The sequence below is a fragment of the Cervus canadensis genome, chromosome 23 (assembly GCF_019320065.1).
Source record: "Cervus canadensis isolate Bull #8, Minnesota chromosome 23, ASM1932006v1, whole genome shotgun sequence".
Lineage (NCBI taxonomy): Eukaryota > Metazoa > Chordata > Mammalia > Artiodactyla > Cervidae > Cervus > Cervus canadensis.
This window is the reverse complement of record NC_057408.1, coordinates 16,746,441-16,762,844: the sequence shown is the minus strand read 5'-3', so window position 1 is coordinate 16,762,844 and position 16,404 is coordinate 16,746,441. Positions and strand designations below refer to the sequence as shown.

Genomic DNA, 16,404 nt, shown 5'->3' with positions numbered 1-16,404 from the left:
AGCTACAGTAAAAGAAATGTTCGTGGACTGTTACTGATTTTTAGTTGTTCTTACTGTGGCAGTTTGCTATGACTTTTGAATATGTTGTGTTCAAAATCTAAATCATTTAAATAACTTTGTTAATGAACGGAAACTGTAAATAGATCTATTTAGAAGTCGAATGAAACTGGCAAATCCTGGGAAATACCGCAGGTCTGTAGGAGCACACCCCCTCTCTCCATCATCCCCTTCTCACCCTCCGCTTCCCCTCTCTCTGTCCGTCCATTTCTCTGCCTGTCTGTCTTCAGGTAAAGTGGTTAGATGTGTTTTATTTCTGTGGTTAAGGGGAGCATTAGATCACTGATTCTTTTGGTTAAAAGGAGAAATAGGAGATATTCCAGAACAGTGTGGTCAAACATCATGAATACTTTATGTAATGTTTGGTGCTTTTCCAGGCAGTCTGATATTTATTACGTCATTTGATCTTTACACTCACCTGTCTTTAGTAGTCTGGCCCAGTGATGCTATTTCTGTTTCACAGTGAGGTAGTGGAGAGAGAACAGTTAAATGACTTTATGCTGGATTATCCAGCTACCTACCCCAGGCCCGACTCCTCCTCACTGCCCCCTAACAACCACTTCCTTGTCACACCCTTCTAGAACTGTCTTTAATACATAGAACTTTTCCAGACAAATTTATAAGGCATTTATTTAATTTCATTGTTTCATGTTGCTATCTAAATTTGATGGAATAGCCCTCTTTGACTGAAAGACGATTTAATTTTCTGTAGGTGCCATTGTTATGGAGCGACCCAATGTGAAGTGGAGCGATGTTGCTGGTCTGGAAGGAGCTAAAGAAGCTCTGAAAGAGGCCGTGATATTGCCTATCAAGTTTCCTCATCTCTTTACAGGTGAGATGGCTTGTAAATACTTTTTTTTGATGATTTTTTAAAAAACACACTGATGACTGAGGTAAAGTATTGTGATCTCTTGTCACTGTATCATAAATTGTTACTTTAAATCCTGTTATAAGGCAGTGGTACACACTTCTACAGATACTTACTTCAAATGCGTATACATATTTGTAATATATATATATATTTCAGAACAACCTAAGTGTCAAGCAGCAGGGCGTCAGGTAAACCAGGGACATACAGTGGAGTACTGTGCACTCACTAGAGTGTAATGTACCGTCTTTACTATAATTGACGTGAAAGAATGTCCACCTGCATTGTAAAGATCAAAAAGCAAGTTACATAGTAGGTATCCAGTTATGTAACAGTTTCAGATGAAGCGCGTGTGCTCTGGCAGCCCATGATCACCGCAGGGACAATGCTGCCAGCCCACCGTCTGGGTCGAGTTGAAGTTACAGCTCCAGCAGTGGGTGGTTTCTCTGTGCTGAGCCATCCTTCAGGTTGTCCCTTTTGTGACCCATAGCCTGTGTTTGTGATGCGGCTATACCCACAGTCTTAACAGTGAAACAAGAGGTTTTTCCTTTTAAAAACAAGCTGGTTTATGTAGAGAGCAAATCTGGGATACCGGCCTCAAACTGAGCAGGTCCAGACAGCAGTGTCCTTTAGAGCAGTGGTGAGGAGCAAGAGCCCGCTGTCCACCCAGCTTTGAGCTGCGACTCAGAACCTCACTTCAGGAATATGAAACTAACTGTAAAAGTTGTCATCAGAATCCTATAAGGGTACAAAAATGCAACTGAACTTATGTTATTATACCAGTGTTTCCCAAACATGAGTACTATATGTCATCTTCATGAATTTTTCCATATAAGTGTACTATTATTTTTTAAATTTTCTTCTTTAAATCACTTTTAGAGAAACTTATTAAACTGGAGTATAAATATACAAAGACATGCAGGAACCCATGTGCGTTCAGCTTCATAAATTATCACCGGCTGTAATCATCCCCCCGATGAGAAATCAATGTGAGGAGCTTAGAAATCCCTCCCTGTGTCTTCCCTCGAGAGAGGGAATCTCTCTCCTGACTTCTAACGTCACAGCTTGTTTTGCCCACATCATTTCGTTTGTTTTTACTTAACTCTACTACAGAATAATTATTTGGGGGTACTTCCCTGGCGATCCAGTGGCTAAGATGCCACGCTTCCAGTGCAGGGGCCGCAGGTTTGGTCAGTGGTTGGGGAGTTGAGAGCCCATACGTTGTGCCATGAGGCCACAAAAGTTTTTTAAAGTAATAAAAGATGTCTTTGTGTCTCTGTGGATGAGTAGTGTTTTCATAGAATACATTTTAAAAATTATTTAAATGGAAAGTGTTTGTATACCACCTAAAAGCATTTAATCTGCCACCGGTGGTATATGGACCACACTTAAGGGGACACTGACTTACAGTTGCAGACATTTAAACTAGGCAAATAGAATTCAAGTAAAAGTTGAGGCTTTCCTAACAACAAACATCATGTCATCTGTCATCTGCATATCATCCTTTTACAGATACCTTGTTTCCACCCACAGTTTACACCTAATAGTTGTTGTGTTTTGTTTTAAATGTGTATTTGATATTTTATTGCCAGTTGTAACCCAGCCTGGTTTATTTAAGGCAATATTATAATTTCTCATCAGTAGAATTGAGGTTCAAAAAACTGATTTTGTTCACTTGTTATTATATTTTGGCAAAACTAGAATCTAAGGTGGAGTGCCTTTATTGTTCTTCAGTCATCAGAATGGAAATCTGCCACCTGTAGTAATAACCTGTGCTTCCTACGGAATCAGGAATTGAGTGTAACTTCACGAGTCATCCAGACTGTGTTAGTCTCACCCCTCCAAATGTTATCAAAATTAAAGGAAATACTTCAGCTGCCTTTCCCCTGTGGGTATAGTTTCTCCTACCATATTCTGAATTTGTGCAGTGCACATAGTGGGTGATCAGCAAGTACCTTTTAACTGAATTCTTTCCCCTTTAATGGACTGGAAGGCCTTGGAGGTCAGAGACCCTTGTACCGTAATTCTCCGTTTGCACACTGTGGTTTCAGTGCCTAGTGGTCAAATGAGTGAGCATGCGGAGGACCTGCCTGTTAGGAGGATTATAGCTGTATAAATACCGTTTTGACAAAGTGGTCTCTAAAAAGGAAATAAAGTACACTTAAGACATATTTACCTTAGATTGTTTTATTTAAATTGTGTTTCATCCTCCTGCCAGCTTTAGAGTGGAAACCTCTTCATGGTATTCTTCACTGTCGGTGACGAAGTTAACAGTCTTGAAGTTCTCATGTTGGTTTTTAATGTACATTTTAGGCAAGAGAACGCCTTGGAGGGGAATCCTGTTATTTGGGCCACCTGGAACAGGAAAATCCTATTTGGCCAAAGCTGTAGCCACAGAAGCAAACAACTCAACGTTTTTCTCAATATCTTCCTCTGACCTTGTTTCTAAGTGGCTGGGTGAAAGTGAAAAGTAAGTAGTAAATTGATTTTTTTGTAAGTTTTCTTTACCCGGTAGTCATTATATCAGTCTATGAAGTGGTAGGCCTCTTACGTCATTAATAGGCATTCCAGACAGTGCCGTAGCACAGCCGGTGTTCGTTTCTCTGTCAGACTGTCCCTAGTTCAGAATTTGTTTCACAGGGAAAAGATAGCACATGTGACTCGTGTGTGGTTTAGCATAGGTGACACATATATGGAGAAGGGAATGACAACCCCCTCCAATATTCTTGCCTGAAAAATCCCATGGACAGAGGAGCCTGATGGGCTACAGCCCATGGGGTTACAAAGAGTCGGACACGACTGAACACCTGAGCAGCATGGTTTAGTAAATCATAAAATGAGTTATCCAGATGTAGTAGTCTTATTTTCTAGATCAAAATATCATAGGTTTTTTAATCTATTAGAGTTCCTATTGATTCATTGTTTTATTTTAATGTTTTCATTGTGATGTGTCATTGGCTAATTTTTAGAAATTGAAACTTTTAATTTGTTTTTAGGCTAGTTAAGAACTTATTCCAACTTGCCAGAGAGAATAAACCTTCGATTATCTTCATTGATGAAATCGATTCTCTGTGTGGTTCAAGAAGTGAAAATGAAAGTGAAGCTGCAAGAAGAATTAAGACAGAATTCCTAGTTCAGATGCAAGGTAGTGCTCAGTTGATTTAATTTCTGCTCAGTTGTAATCATCTCGGTATAAGTAGTGAAGAGACTTATTTATATATTCAGTTATACCAGAAACGATATCAACAGAAGGAAAAAGTAGACTTCAAATTCATATCTTTTGAGAAATATTTTGAAAAGAATATTCATAGTATTTTCCCACAGTTTAGGAGATTCTACTGATGGGAATATTTACATCATACTCTAGTAGTATGAAATATGGTTAAATATAGTTTTTTCAGTGAGAGACTTCTCAAGGGGAGGCATTTTTAACAAAGAAATACCACATTCATAAGAGAAGATACAGGTGAGGCTTAAAGAACACTGAAATGACAAATGATGTGAAGCTGCGTCTATTTTGCTGTAGGGGTTGGCGTGGACAATGATGGAATTTTGGTTCTGGGAGCTACAAACATACCCTGGGTTCTGGATTCTGCCATTAGGCGAAGGTATGACAATACAGGAAATACCTTATTCCTAATTACAGTATAATACGTGAATATTAATTCCCATTCTGTCTAGAGAGAAGGCATCTGATGACTTTAGAATGTTTTTCAGTGTGCTTGAACCCTGCTGATCCCTGACTTGGACAGGAGAGGCGGGCATTTGTTGTTAATGTGTTCTGGGTATTTTCCCTTTGTTACCCTAAATATATATGTTTAATTATGGTGGATATGGGCCCATTTAATGTATTCAGCTTAGTTAAAAGAGAATATCTAAATGTCTTGCTTAGTTCTTGGAAAAGTAATTTTTAGTAGAAAATAAATATTATCATATGGTGATATTCTTGATGTAATTTTTCTTTGACTTTAAGGTTTGAGAAACGAATTTACATTCCTTTGCCTGAGGCCCATGCCCGAGCAGCAATGTTTAAACTGCACTTGGGGGCCACTCAGAACAGTCTGACAGAAGCAGACTTCCGGGACCTTGGAAAGAAAACTGAGGGCTATTCAGGGGCGGACATAAGTATCATTGTACGGGACGCACTCATGCAGCCAGTTAGGAAAGTACAGTCAGCTACTCATTTTAAAAAGGTAAGGAACGTTTATCTGTCTTTTCGTACATTTTTAAAATCAAGTTTTGGGACCACCGTTGACTTGTCTTTCAAGAATTTTAGGGGAGGTTTCAGTTTTGTGTAATAAATAAGTGGATTTACATAATAGACGTGTGTCCGTTCCACTGAAGTAAATTCTCCCTACTTTGTGTGCAGTGCTTTGGAAGCATGTTACCCATACATTTACGCCTCCTTATCAAAGGAAAATAATGCCAGCTAAATATCGTTTACATTAATTCACATGCTCGGCACTGAAGTCTTAACCCGTCTCCTCTCCTGCTCCTCCGCACACTGCTTGGCCTCATGAGTGACGTAAGCATATATGGCTTTAGAGGGAATTTTGTGCAGACTTGCCGCTGCTGCTGCTAAGTCACTTCAGTCGTGTCCAACTCTGTGTGACCCCATAGACGGCAGCCCACCAGGCTCCCCCATCCCTGGGATTCTCCAGGCAAGAACACTGGAGTGGGCTGCCATTTCCTTCTCCGCGCAGTCTTGGGAGACAATTTAAGTAACTGTAGACTAGGTGATTTGGACGTACACTCTTGCTGAGAACAGCAATCGCCAATATGTTCATGAACGTAGATGTGAAAATCCCAAAACACTGTCAGCAAACCTAATCCATCAGTATATGACAAACTAATATGTCACGACTCTGATAAACATGTGTGTCTATTGTATTACCATGTAGTATGTCTGTTGTATACCATGTGTTACCATGGTAAATAATTTCTTTTTAAAAATGAGGAGCTTGAATTAAAACCTGAATTTGAAGCCTGATTCCACAATTTACTTATTTTATCTACTTGACCAAATTATGTTAACTTTTCAAGTCTCATTTTTTTTATCATCTCTTAAGTAAGGATGGTAACACTGCTCTGAAATACTCGTATGAGAATGAAAAGAGGAAGATTCATAAAGCAGCGGTCATGGTACCTGAGCAATCCAGTAGATGTTACTCATCTCTTCTTCCATCATTTCATTACTGAGGGAAACACAGTTAGCTCGGGACCAAGTTTTATGCCACAGCCATTGTTTCTCCTTACATTCTCGTTGCCATTTAGAAGGAGCTCAGTCCTTCCCTGCTAAGAACTTTCCAGTCAGTTTTCTGTATTACTGTTGGGAGCAGCTTATACAACCCTAAAGCCAGGCCCTTGTTAGGAGGATAACGGTGAGGCAGCCAGATCTCTCAACATCAGGCCTTGTGTATCCCTAGTCCAGTAGATCTCTATGGCTCCATCTTCTCCTCCACTTTTCGATTAGTAAGAACAAGTTTGCCTGTGATTCTATTTATTAAATGTATCAGCACTAATCTCGACCCAGAGGTAAGTCAGAAAGTACAGTGGTCGAAAAACACAAACATCCCTGCCACTGAAATTTTTGTGAGAGAAGACAGACAATAAAATATATAACAAGTAAAGTGAAAATGTTTATTTCTCTGCCCTCACCCTAATCCTAAGACTGTATTTAAGACCAGTCATTTGAAACAAGTGCAAAAGATGAAGCAGCCCCTGACTTGATACCTGTGTGTTGCAAGCTGAAAATTATATGTAACTGTCACAGAGGTTCTTTTTCTGGATATTACAAAAATTCTTTAAATCAGTTATGAGTTACAAGTTCAGCTAGCACTGAAATTATACTCAGCATTTAATTTTGTACTTACATTTGAAGGAGTTTTTGTTGGAGAGACAGTAATTTCACAATAATAAACCTCCCAAAGATCACAGAAATTTCTTAATATGGAAAATAGAGTAACTTAAAGGAATTTTTAAGTAGGTCTATTTTTTATTAATTTTTATTTTATTGATACATTCGGGTATAGTTGCTTAACAATGTCGTGTTAGTTTCAGAGTACAGCAAAGTAATTCAGTTATACATACACATATATCCATTCTTTTTCAAATGCTTTTCCCATTTTGGTTACTACAGAATACTGAACAGAGTTCCCTGTGTTATAGGACAGGTCCTTGTTTGTTATCTGTTTTAAATATAGCAGTGTGTTAATGCAGGTCTGTTCTTGGTGTCTAGGATTATTACCACTTAATAGCCATTAGAAAAGAAAAAAGGTATTTTTAGGCACAGGGAATTTTTAACTTATTTTCTCCCTTTGATCATGTAAGTAATTTGTTGTAGGAAACTTCAAATATAGAAAATCATCAAGAAAAACATTAAAATCAAACACAATCTACCCCATCACCTGGAGATAATTGTACTTTTTGTTGTATATTCTGTTTATTTTCAGAACTAAGCATTTTAATAAAACATGATAATAATACATGTTCAGATTTCCTGATAATGGTCTAAATCTTAATATTTATTCAATTTTTTCAAATAAATATCTCAAATGACTGTTTATTGCAGGTTCGCGGACCTTCACGAGCTGATCCTAACAACATAGTAGATGACCTGCTAACGCCCTGCTCTCCAGGCGACCCTGGTGCCATTGAGATGACGTGGATGGATGTCCCTGGGGATAAACTTTTGGAGCCAGTTGTTTGCATGGTTTGACATTTTGTTTGCTTTTAAAAAATTTTTTAAAACATTATATTTTGTAATTTGTCAGATAAAATTTTCAGTTTTATAAAATTTAGTTTAAAAATGTTAGTATGGTCAGACATGTTTAATAGTAATACTTCTAAGGTTATAGAGATTAATTGAATATAAAGTATCAAAAATAAGTATCTTTAAATGTTTTCTTGAGCTTCAAGGAAATTTTAATTATAAGTGAATAAGCTGTTTTTTAAAACATACGGGTTTCTGACATAGGTTTTACAGTAATATTGTGAAAATTTTTTTCCCTGAATCTCTGATTTAGTAAAATATCCAGAAACACTATTATATGAATCATAGTATTCATAGCAGTGTTTTTCTGTTTTACTTCTCAAGGCATCATAGAAAGTTTAAATAATGCAGTACTTTTTTGAAAGCTCTGAAAACAAAATTTTTATTATAAGAAATTACATTTCTATAGTTTATATTGAAGGAATTAAAATATTCTTAAAATATTGCATTTCTGTAGTTGCTATTAAGGAAATAAAATAATCTGTAAGACTGCAGGGGGCACAGGTGTGATCCCTGGTGAGGAAACTAAAATCCCTCACAGCAGGCCGCCGACAGAGAGAGAAAAGATACGTATTTATTATGAGCATTCAGGTTTTTTCCCTAAACTTTAAACTTTTTATTTCGTATTGGGGTATAGCCAATATGAACATTCAGTTTTAAAAATCCTCTCTTACCTAAAGATTTTTCAAATCTATATGTCAAAATTAACAGTAACTTTCACATGATATGTAGATCCAGATATATAGACATATATGTATATAAGCTTGTATGTATAGGTATATAATATATCTGTAAACATATAGAAATAATTATGTGTTAATTAACCACTGCTTATTTGAGAAATTATTTAGAAATCCTTTTTTTTTTTTTGTTCTTTTGATCATTTTTCCATACTATTTTACAGGAGACGTGGCCTAAAAGTTAATCTTTTAATAAATGTTTTATATTGGTATATTTTCTTACCATTTTGATTATGATTTTAGCTAATAGTTAAGCTTTTTGATAAGTTGGTTTTGATTAAATGGTATTATTCTGTTTCACATACATGAATGAATATATCCCTTCTGAGTTGCATTTTGACAGCTGCTTTTTTTTTTTTTAATTTTTTTTTTTTTAATTAGTTGGAGGCTAATTACTTCACAACATTGCAGTGGGTTTTGTCATACATTGATATGAATCAGCCATAGATTTACACGTATTCCCCATCCCGATCCCCCCTCCCACCTCCCTCTCCACCCGATTCCTCTGGGTCTTCCCAGTGCACCAGGCCGGAGCACTTGTCTCATGCATCCCACCTGGGCTGGTGATCTGTTTCACCATAGATAGTATACATGCTGTTCTTTTGAAACATCCCACCCTCACCTTCTCCCACAGAGTTCAAAAGTCTGTTCTGTATTTCTGTGTCTCTTTTTCTGTTTTGCATATAGGGTTATCATTACCATCTTTCTAAATTCCATATATATGTGTTAGTATGCTGTAATGTTCTTTATCTTTCTGGCTTACTTCACTCTGTATAATGGGCTCCAGTTTCATCCATCTCATTAGGACAGCTGCTTTCTTAAAAAGTAAACATACAGCCAGAGAAAGGATCGGGGTTTAATTCTGGAGGCCTTGGTCCTTGGGCAAAGAGGACTGTACTTCTTGGGTGCCGAGGAGCCTTTGAAGGTTATGATCAGGACGGGGCAAGCAACTGAAAGTTTATAAGCAAAAGAATAACATAGTCGAAGTTGTCTTTTAGGAAAACAAAGAGAGTTTATCATCAGTAGTCTGTGACACAATGCAGATTTTCAGATTTAACCTTAGGTGAAAGTCAGTAATAATAATGCTGATAATGAAATGTTTTTTATTCAATTAAATCAATGACTAATCCTCCCCTGTTCTTTTTCCTGACAGTCGGACATGTTACGGTCACTGTCCAGCACAAAGCCCACAGTCAATGAACACGACTTGTTGAAGCTAAAGAAGTTTACAGAAGATTTTGGCCAAGAAGGCTAGACCAAAGACAGCAAGGAAGACGTTTACCATGTGTGTTCTCTCTTTCATAGGCAGTTTTGCTTTTCCTGGATGGCAGTCAGATTATTTCTGATAAAACTCTTTTACCACAGGAGAATAGAGATCTCACTTCAGCATTCCTTTAAGTTTTATTTGTACTTTTGCTCCATTTCCAATTAAATCCTCCTGTTAACAAAAATTATAAAGTAATGGGCCATAAGAAAATGAGTGATATACAAAAACAGGGAAAAAAACAAAATGAGTGATATATAAATAGCAGAAAAATAGAAATTACCCAGTAAAAAGAAAATTAAAATTGATTGACATACAAATATTTTAAATTGTTAGGAAGAGTGGTCTTTGCAAAGAGCATTCTTTTTTTTTTCCCAACTAAAATGAAATGGGGCTTATTTCATATTTTGGAAAAAAAAATCTTAAGCATCATTCTTGTCAAAGTAAGATTTATTTGCTTTACTAAAAAAATGTTAAATGCTTTACTCTCAGGGATGGGCAGTAAAACAGCAGAGAACATGTGATCAGGCTTCAAAGGTTCTTAACTGTGTTGTAGCCAAGGGTCTGATTGATTTTCGATAGGTTGACTTTTTCTCTCCATGTAGATTTAAATAGTTTCTATAAAAGTCGCAGGCTTTTTTATATTTACCTAAGTAATACCTTTCACTGTGCAATCTTTAGAGAATGACTCTCTCAGTTCGGCATTGTCTTTATTTTGAAGAAGAAAATTGTGTCTTTCAATGTCTTTTTGTAGCAAGATTGACCAAAACAGGTGGTGAATAAATATGTACTTTTTAAATAATTCTGTCATGAAATACTGTATGGGAACCTTTACTTAAAGGAACAAACGGCCTCCCTTTGGATTATGGAAAGTTTCTTGTCTGTGATATCGGGGTGTGTGTGTATATATATATATAAATTTTTTAAATATAGGAAAGCTAGAGTCTTGTCTTTGACCTTTTAAGTTCAGGGAACAGCTTGTCCTGACCACACATATGTTATCAGTGTAATGTTTCATGAAGCTTTAGAAATGAGCTTGTAGTCTCCTTAAATAATAAAATGCAAACATAATTTTACGTTGTTTTAATGCCCTCAAGTAAATAATCTGAGGGGTGTGTTACACACCTGAGCACCAACACTAAGTTGTGCCTTGTACATTTGCAGTGGCCTCTCCTTGCAGAGTATTATTAAGTCGGCTAGAATGAGGTGGTGTTCCTTAATTTACTATAAAGTTCTGCCTTGCAAATGCTATAGAATAACTTGCATTTTAAAGTCTTTTTGCACATTTTACATATTATGCTATATGGTTGCCTTGGGGTTTTCTGTACAGATTGTTTTTGTTGATATTAAATGGAAATCATAGGCCCAAAATACGCTGTTCTTACATGAAGTAAATGGATATAACCTACTGTTGGCTATTTTCTGTGTACGCTTCTTTATTTCGGGATCTTCTGTATAGGAGAAAATATTATCTAAATTGATTAGATACAGAGAGATCATTAAAAATTATTCATTAAGGATGTATCCATGAAAATTCTACTTTAGCCGCCTCAGAATCATACAGTATTGCTATTAAAATCTTGTCGTTAAGAGAATTAACATAACTATATTATTATAAACGATATAATAGTTGAATCCAGAATTCTTTGTGAGTCCAAAATTTGTTCTGAGGAAGTGTTTTACTTCAATACACCAAGCAGTGTGTAAGCAGAGCAATAATGACCAGGGGATCTTTACCACTTAACTCTGTGCGCTCTGAAAACCATGCCTCAGTATCTATGGCACTTTTAGCCATTTTCCACATTTCTGGTTTTTGTTGGTTTTTTTTTTCACTCAGACGGCGGTTTCTCCCTCTCACTCTCCCAAAAAAGGAGAGAAGACGATCACCAGCGACCCGTGGCAGCTGCAGAAGCAGCACCAGACGCCAGCTTCACGCTCGGGAGAAAACACTGCGTCTCTTCCTCGTGGTCTCGGGTGCTCTACACGATCAGAGAAACTTCTCTAGTAACGGACTATAGAAATGATCCCTGAAAGTATAGTCTTCACATTTCTGGTTTTAAAACTGTTCTAGAATCTAGTGGTTTTAAACTTATCCTAGAAGGGTGGAGTGTAGACTGTTTCCATGTGCTCTTCACAGGCGGGTAAGTGCTCGGGAGGAAGCGGAATGTCCAGGCGCTCTCGGCCTGGGTGTTGACCTCTATGATTTCTGCTCTTGTTGAGTTGCTCGGTCGTGTCCAACTCTTCGCAACCCATGGAGTGCAGCTTCCTTGTCCTTCGCCATCTCCCAGAGCTTGCTCAAACTCACGTCCGTTGAGTCGGTGACGCCATCCAACCACCTTATCCTCTGTCGTCCCCTTTTCCTCCCGCCTCAGTCTTTCCCAGCATCAGGGTCTTTTTCAATGAGTTGGCTCTTCCCATCAGGTGGCCAAGTATTGGAGCTTCAGCATCAGTCCTTCCAATGAACATTCAGGGTTGGTCTCCTTTAGGATGGACTGGTTGGGTCTCCTTGCTATCCAAGGGACTCTCGAGTCTTCTTCTGAGCCAACAAGTAAAGCCGACTTTCCTTTGCAGTAGCATGGTGCTTGACACTGTTTATTATGTACTCAATAAAGGCTTGAAAAAATTAAGGGAGTTATATGCACATTTATCAACTTCCTAGATTATCTGTGAGCCTTTCCATAAAAGAGAATTTGAAGTTGCTTTGTCCCTGCTGGCCTCCTGCGTGGTGGTGAATGTCAGTCTTGGTTCTTGGAGCTGAAATGAGAGGTGTGTGCCAGAGCTGGCTCCTCTTGGCCCCAAGAACCAGGTTTTCTTATTCCTGACCGCCTGTGGTCACTGCCTGGGCAGCTTGAAGCCTGTCGCGGCGGCAGTGGTCTCCACCGCAGAATCCAGCAAGTTTCCGTGTATGGGGTGGAGCACAAGCACCGCAGTTTAAAATTGAAAAGTTTGTGTTTACATATTTACAGAAATAAGAGAGAAAAGTTATGTCTTTGAAGAGTCGCAAAAAGCATTTAATAAAATTCCAGCGCCGTTTGTGATTTCTTTTAAACTTTATAAACTAGGGGTTGAAGAGAACTCTTAATTTACTAAAGAACATCTACAAAGAAACAAAAGCTAACGAATACCATACTTTATCGTGAACTATGGAAAACTTGACTCCCAGATGTCAGGAAGAAGACGTCAGGTGCCTGTTGCCACCGCTCATTTTCAGTTCCGTGCAGGAGATTCTACCCAGTTGTAGGGAAAATAGACGTCTAGGGGTTAAAAAGGAAGAAACTCAATTGTCATCCTCAGGTGACATGATTCTGTATGTAGAAAATCCAAAGTAACAAACTTAGAATCCGAATTTAACGAGATTAGAAGATACAGGTTAGTAAGTAAAAATTGTATTTCTATATTGTAGCCACAATTAGAAACTGAAATGAAAACAATACCCCACCCCTGCTTTATTTTTCTCTGTAGCTCTTACCATCATCTAACATACTGTGTAATTTACTGGTTTTCTTATTTGGGATTTCTCCTCACATTTGTTCCAGGAAAGCTGGGGGTTTCTTGTCTGTTTTTTCCTCTGCTGTCCCTTCAGTATCTGGTATAGTACTAGCGCCTGATGGGTGCTCAATTAATATTTATTGAGTGAATGAATCTTTGTTCTAGGTCTGAATACTTTACAAAGAATGTATATAATTTTTGCCCCTCTTTCTCTCCCTGCCAACCTTACAATTTTTACTTGTAAAAGAAGAAAATTAGGAATGAAAACACATCAAGAATTCGGTGGTTTAGTTGCTAAATTGTGTCCAACTCTTGTGACCCCATGGACTGTAGCCCGCCAGGCTCCTCTGTCCATGGGATTCTCCAGGCAAGAATACTGGAGTGGGTTGCCATTGCCTTCTTCAGGGGATCTTCCCAACCCAGGGATCAAACCCAGGTCTCCTGCATTGCAGGCAGATTCTTTACCAACTGAGCCACCAGGCAAGCCCACATCAAGAACAATGGCTAAATCTGTGTGATAGAAATATGGATACTTACTAATTTTTTCTTTGCTTTTATCTTTATATATGCTAATTTCCCAAAATTAAAAGTCTTTAAGAAAGAATTGCTGTCAACTTGTCAGCTAGGGATAAGAATTTGTCTCCTCTGGAACCTGATGAAATAACAGAAAAGGAAAAGAGGAAAAGGACAGGAAGGATATTCACCAAACAAACGTACTTTGGATGAATGTTCATCCCCATTGCCTCCAAGGTTGCGGGAATACCCCCAGCCCCAGATCCGGGAAGCACAGTGAGGAGGTCCGGGGCCCTGACCGGCTTTGGTTTTTTAGGCACTGCTGCCCCATCCTTCAGTCTTGAGCACCGCAAAGATGGCAGGACTTTAAAACAAGGCCATAGCAGCATCGACAGCATCTAAGTAAGTGGATGGGACTATGGTAGCTAATTGTGGCCTCATGGAATGAAGTGTCCAGTGAGGGGAAGACGTTGAGCAACTGCAGGAGACGGGGGTTCCATGCCTGGATCAAGAAGACCCTCCGGAGGAGGCAATGGCTCCCCACTCCAGTCCTCTTGCCTGGAGAATCCCACAGACAGAGGAGCCCAGCGGGGTCGCAAAGAGTCAGACATGACTGAGTGTCTAAACAACAATAGTACTAAACAAAATGAAGGCACAAGAACTTCGAAGACTGCTACCTGGAAACCCAGGGATCCTTCATGACTGCTGAAAGAAACAGTTGTAGCCACAGTACTAAAGTAATCAAAAGCAAAAGTCAGCATTTGGTCCTGCAGGTTGCCCAATTATATCGTGCATTACACAAATTTCATCAATATTTTTATGTGACGGTAAGGAAATTTAGTTGAGTAGGAGCCATACTATTGAAATACTTATATTTGTGAGGATTTGGAAGATTCTGAGTATCGGGCAACATGTGGAGGGCTGTGTGGGAATGGATGACATTGGTGAGCCAAGCTTGTAGCTAATTACTGAATTTATCAGTATGGGTTCAGTTACCACATTCAGGATTTAGAATTTTGGTTTGAGCAGCTGAGAGTGATTTCAGTTGTTTGCTAGACTCTGGTTGAAGAAGATGAACTTGACCGTCATCTGCTCTTAACTCCAGTAAGGTGATCCCTGGGTCGGGAAGATCCCCTGGAGAAGGAAAAGGCTACCCACTCCAGTATTCTGGCCTAGAGAATTCCATGGACTATATATAGTCCATGGGGTCACAGAGTCGGACACGACTGAGCAACTTAAAAAAAAAAAAAAGGTGATGTAAAAGAAAGAACCCAATATCTAGGAAATAGGAGTGCTAGAGTGGATTTATCACGTGAGAATCACTCACAAAGCCACATGTTCCTGGAAGAGACCCAGAACCCAGCCCCTCAAGCAGGGCGCTGATAGGTGAAAGGAGTGCATTCCAGAGTGTTTTCCAGGGTCTTTACTTTCATTGGAGCTGGAGCGGTCTTTTGGTTGCAGAAGTCAACTAGTAGCAATTAGCACAAGCCAGGGGGACTTGGTCACCACATTAAGGAGTGGGGCTGGAGTGATAATCAGTGGTCTTTCCTGCAGAGATTTTGACCAGTGATTCAGTGATGGCAGGGTCCTTAAGACCATCACTAAGGCGCTGCGGCAATAGTATCACAAAAAAACTCCTAGCCTGGTGAGCAGAGGTCCGGCAGTCGTGATTTCCAGACCTGAATCAAGTCATAGAATCTGTACCACTTGAAAGAAGTGGAGACTGTGTATTGTTGAGAAAGGCTTTTGCCAGAACATCTCAGGTTCAGTGGGAGCTTTGCCTTCAGCCTTCCCCAAAGGGTGTGGGGCTGCTTCAGGCTGCTGTGAAATAAAGAGGAATACCCAGGTTATTGGACATTGACTCTGAGCTAATATTCTCTACTGGAGAATCAGGAAGTCCTTGCCCACCATTCAAGAGAGAATTTATGGGGAGGAAGTGATAAGCGCGGTGGAGTTTTGACCAGACTCTGCACCATAGCAGGCCCAGGGGAACTCTGAACAAGTCAGCCATGGTCAGGGTCATCTTGGCCGTTCACTGGCCCAGGGAGTGAAGGTTAATGGAAAAAGAAGGGCCCCTGGAGCTCCACCCTCCTGAGAAAACAGTGAAGTAGTATTTACAGCCCTAGGAGAAATCCCACAATTTCATGCCACCATTCAGGACAGGAAACGTGCTGGTGTGATATTACCCACTGGGGGCCCATTTAACTCCTCAGGATGGACAGTGCAGAGAAGGAGTGAGTTTTAGAGAATATCAGGGCCTACCTACTTACATGTTCTTCTGTTTGCCTAACGTGTCATTAAGATGTATCTGAGATGGTTGAGAATTGAAAGAGGTGTGTTAAAAAGAATACAGACGCTCGTTCCCTGGTGGTCCAGTGGTTAAGATCCAGTGCTTTCAATGCCGAGGACCAAAGTTCGATTCTTGATGAGGGAGCCAAGATCCCACAACGCGATGCGGCCCCCACAAAATAATAAAAATATTCAAAAAATAAAAATAAAATCCTTAAAAGGATACAGGTATTATATAAGCTTAATCTTACAAAATGGGTAGTAATGCCAGGTTTCAAAAATTGATGGAACAAGAAATAGAGATTTTAAAATGGTGAGAGTTTCAAATGTAACCAACAAGAATTATAAATGGTGATATTTACTATGAAAAATTGGGAGGGAGAAAAGAAAGGTTAATGTAAGTGAGCTAAGG

At 39.0% G+C, this 16,404-nt stretch overlaps 1 protein-coding gene and 1 non-coding gene across 2 annotated transcripts in view; one reads left to right on the top strand and one right to left on the bottom strand.

Annotated features, from left to right (window-relative positions):
• The window catches only part of VPS4B (vacuolar protein sorting 4 homolog B), a 29,317-nt gene extending 18,207 nt beyond the window's left edge, over positions 1–11,110 (top strand). The window contains exons 5-11 of the mRNA XM_043444139.1: positions 770–889; positions 3,239–3,395; positions 3,922–4,070; positions 4,452–4,533; positions 4,899–5,118; positions 7,497–7,637; positions 9,591–11,110. Of these exons, the coding sequence (XP_043300074.1) occupies positions 770–889; positions 3,239–3,395; positions 3,922–4,070; positions 4,452–4,533; positions 4,899–5,118; positions 7,497–7,637; positions 9,591–9,692 (971 nt within the window). The 3' untranslated portion in view covers positions 9,693–11,110. The remainder of the gene's footprint in view (positions 1–769; positions 890–3,238; positions 3,396–3,921; positions 4,071–4,451; positions 4,534–4,898; positions 5,119–7,496; positions 7,638–9,590) is intronic.
• Positions 11,111–11,529: 419 nt separating this feature from the next.
• LOC122425937 lies at positions 11,530–11,744 on the bottom strand. The gene has a single exon (XR_006265081.1). It is a non-coding gene; the product is annotated as a small nucleolar RNA U3 (small nucleolar RNA).
• Between the last annotated feature and the right edge of the window lie 4,660 nt (positions 11,745–16,404).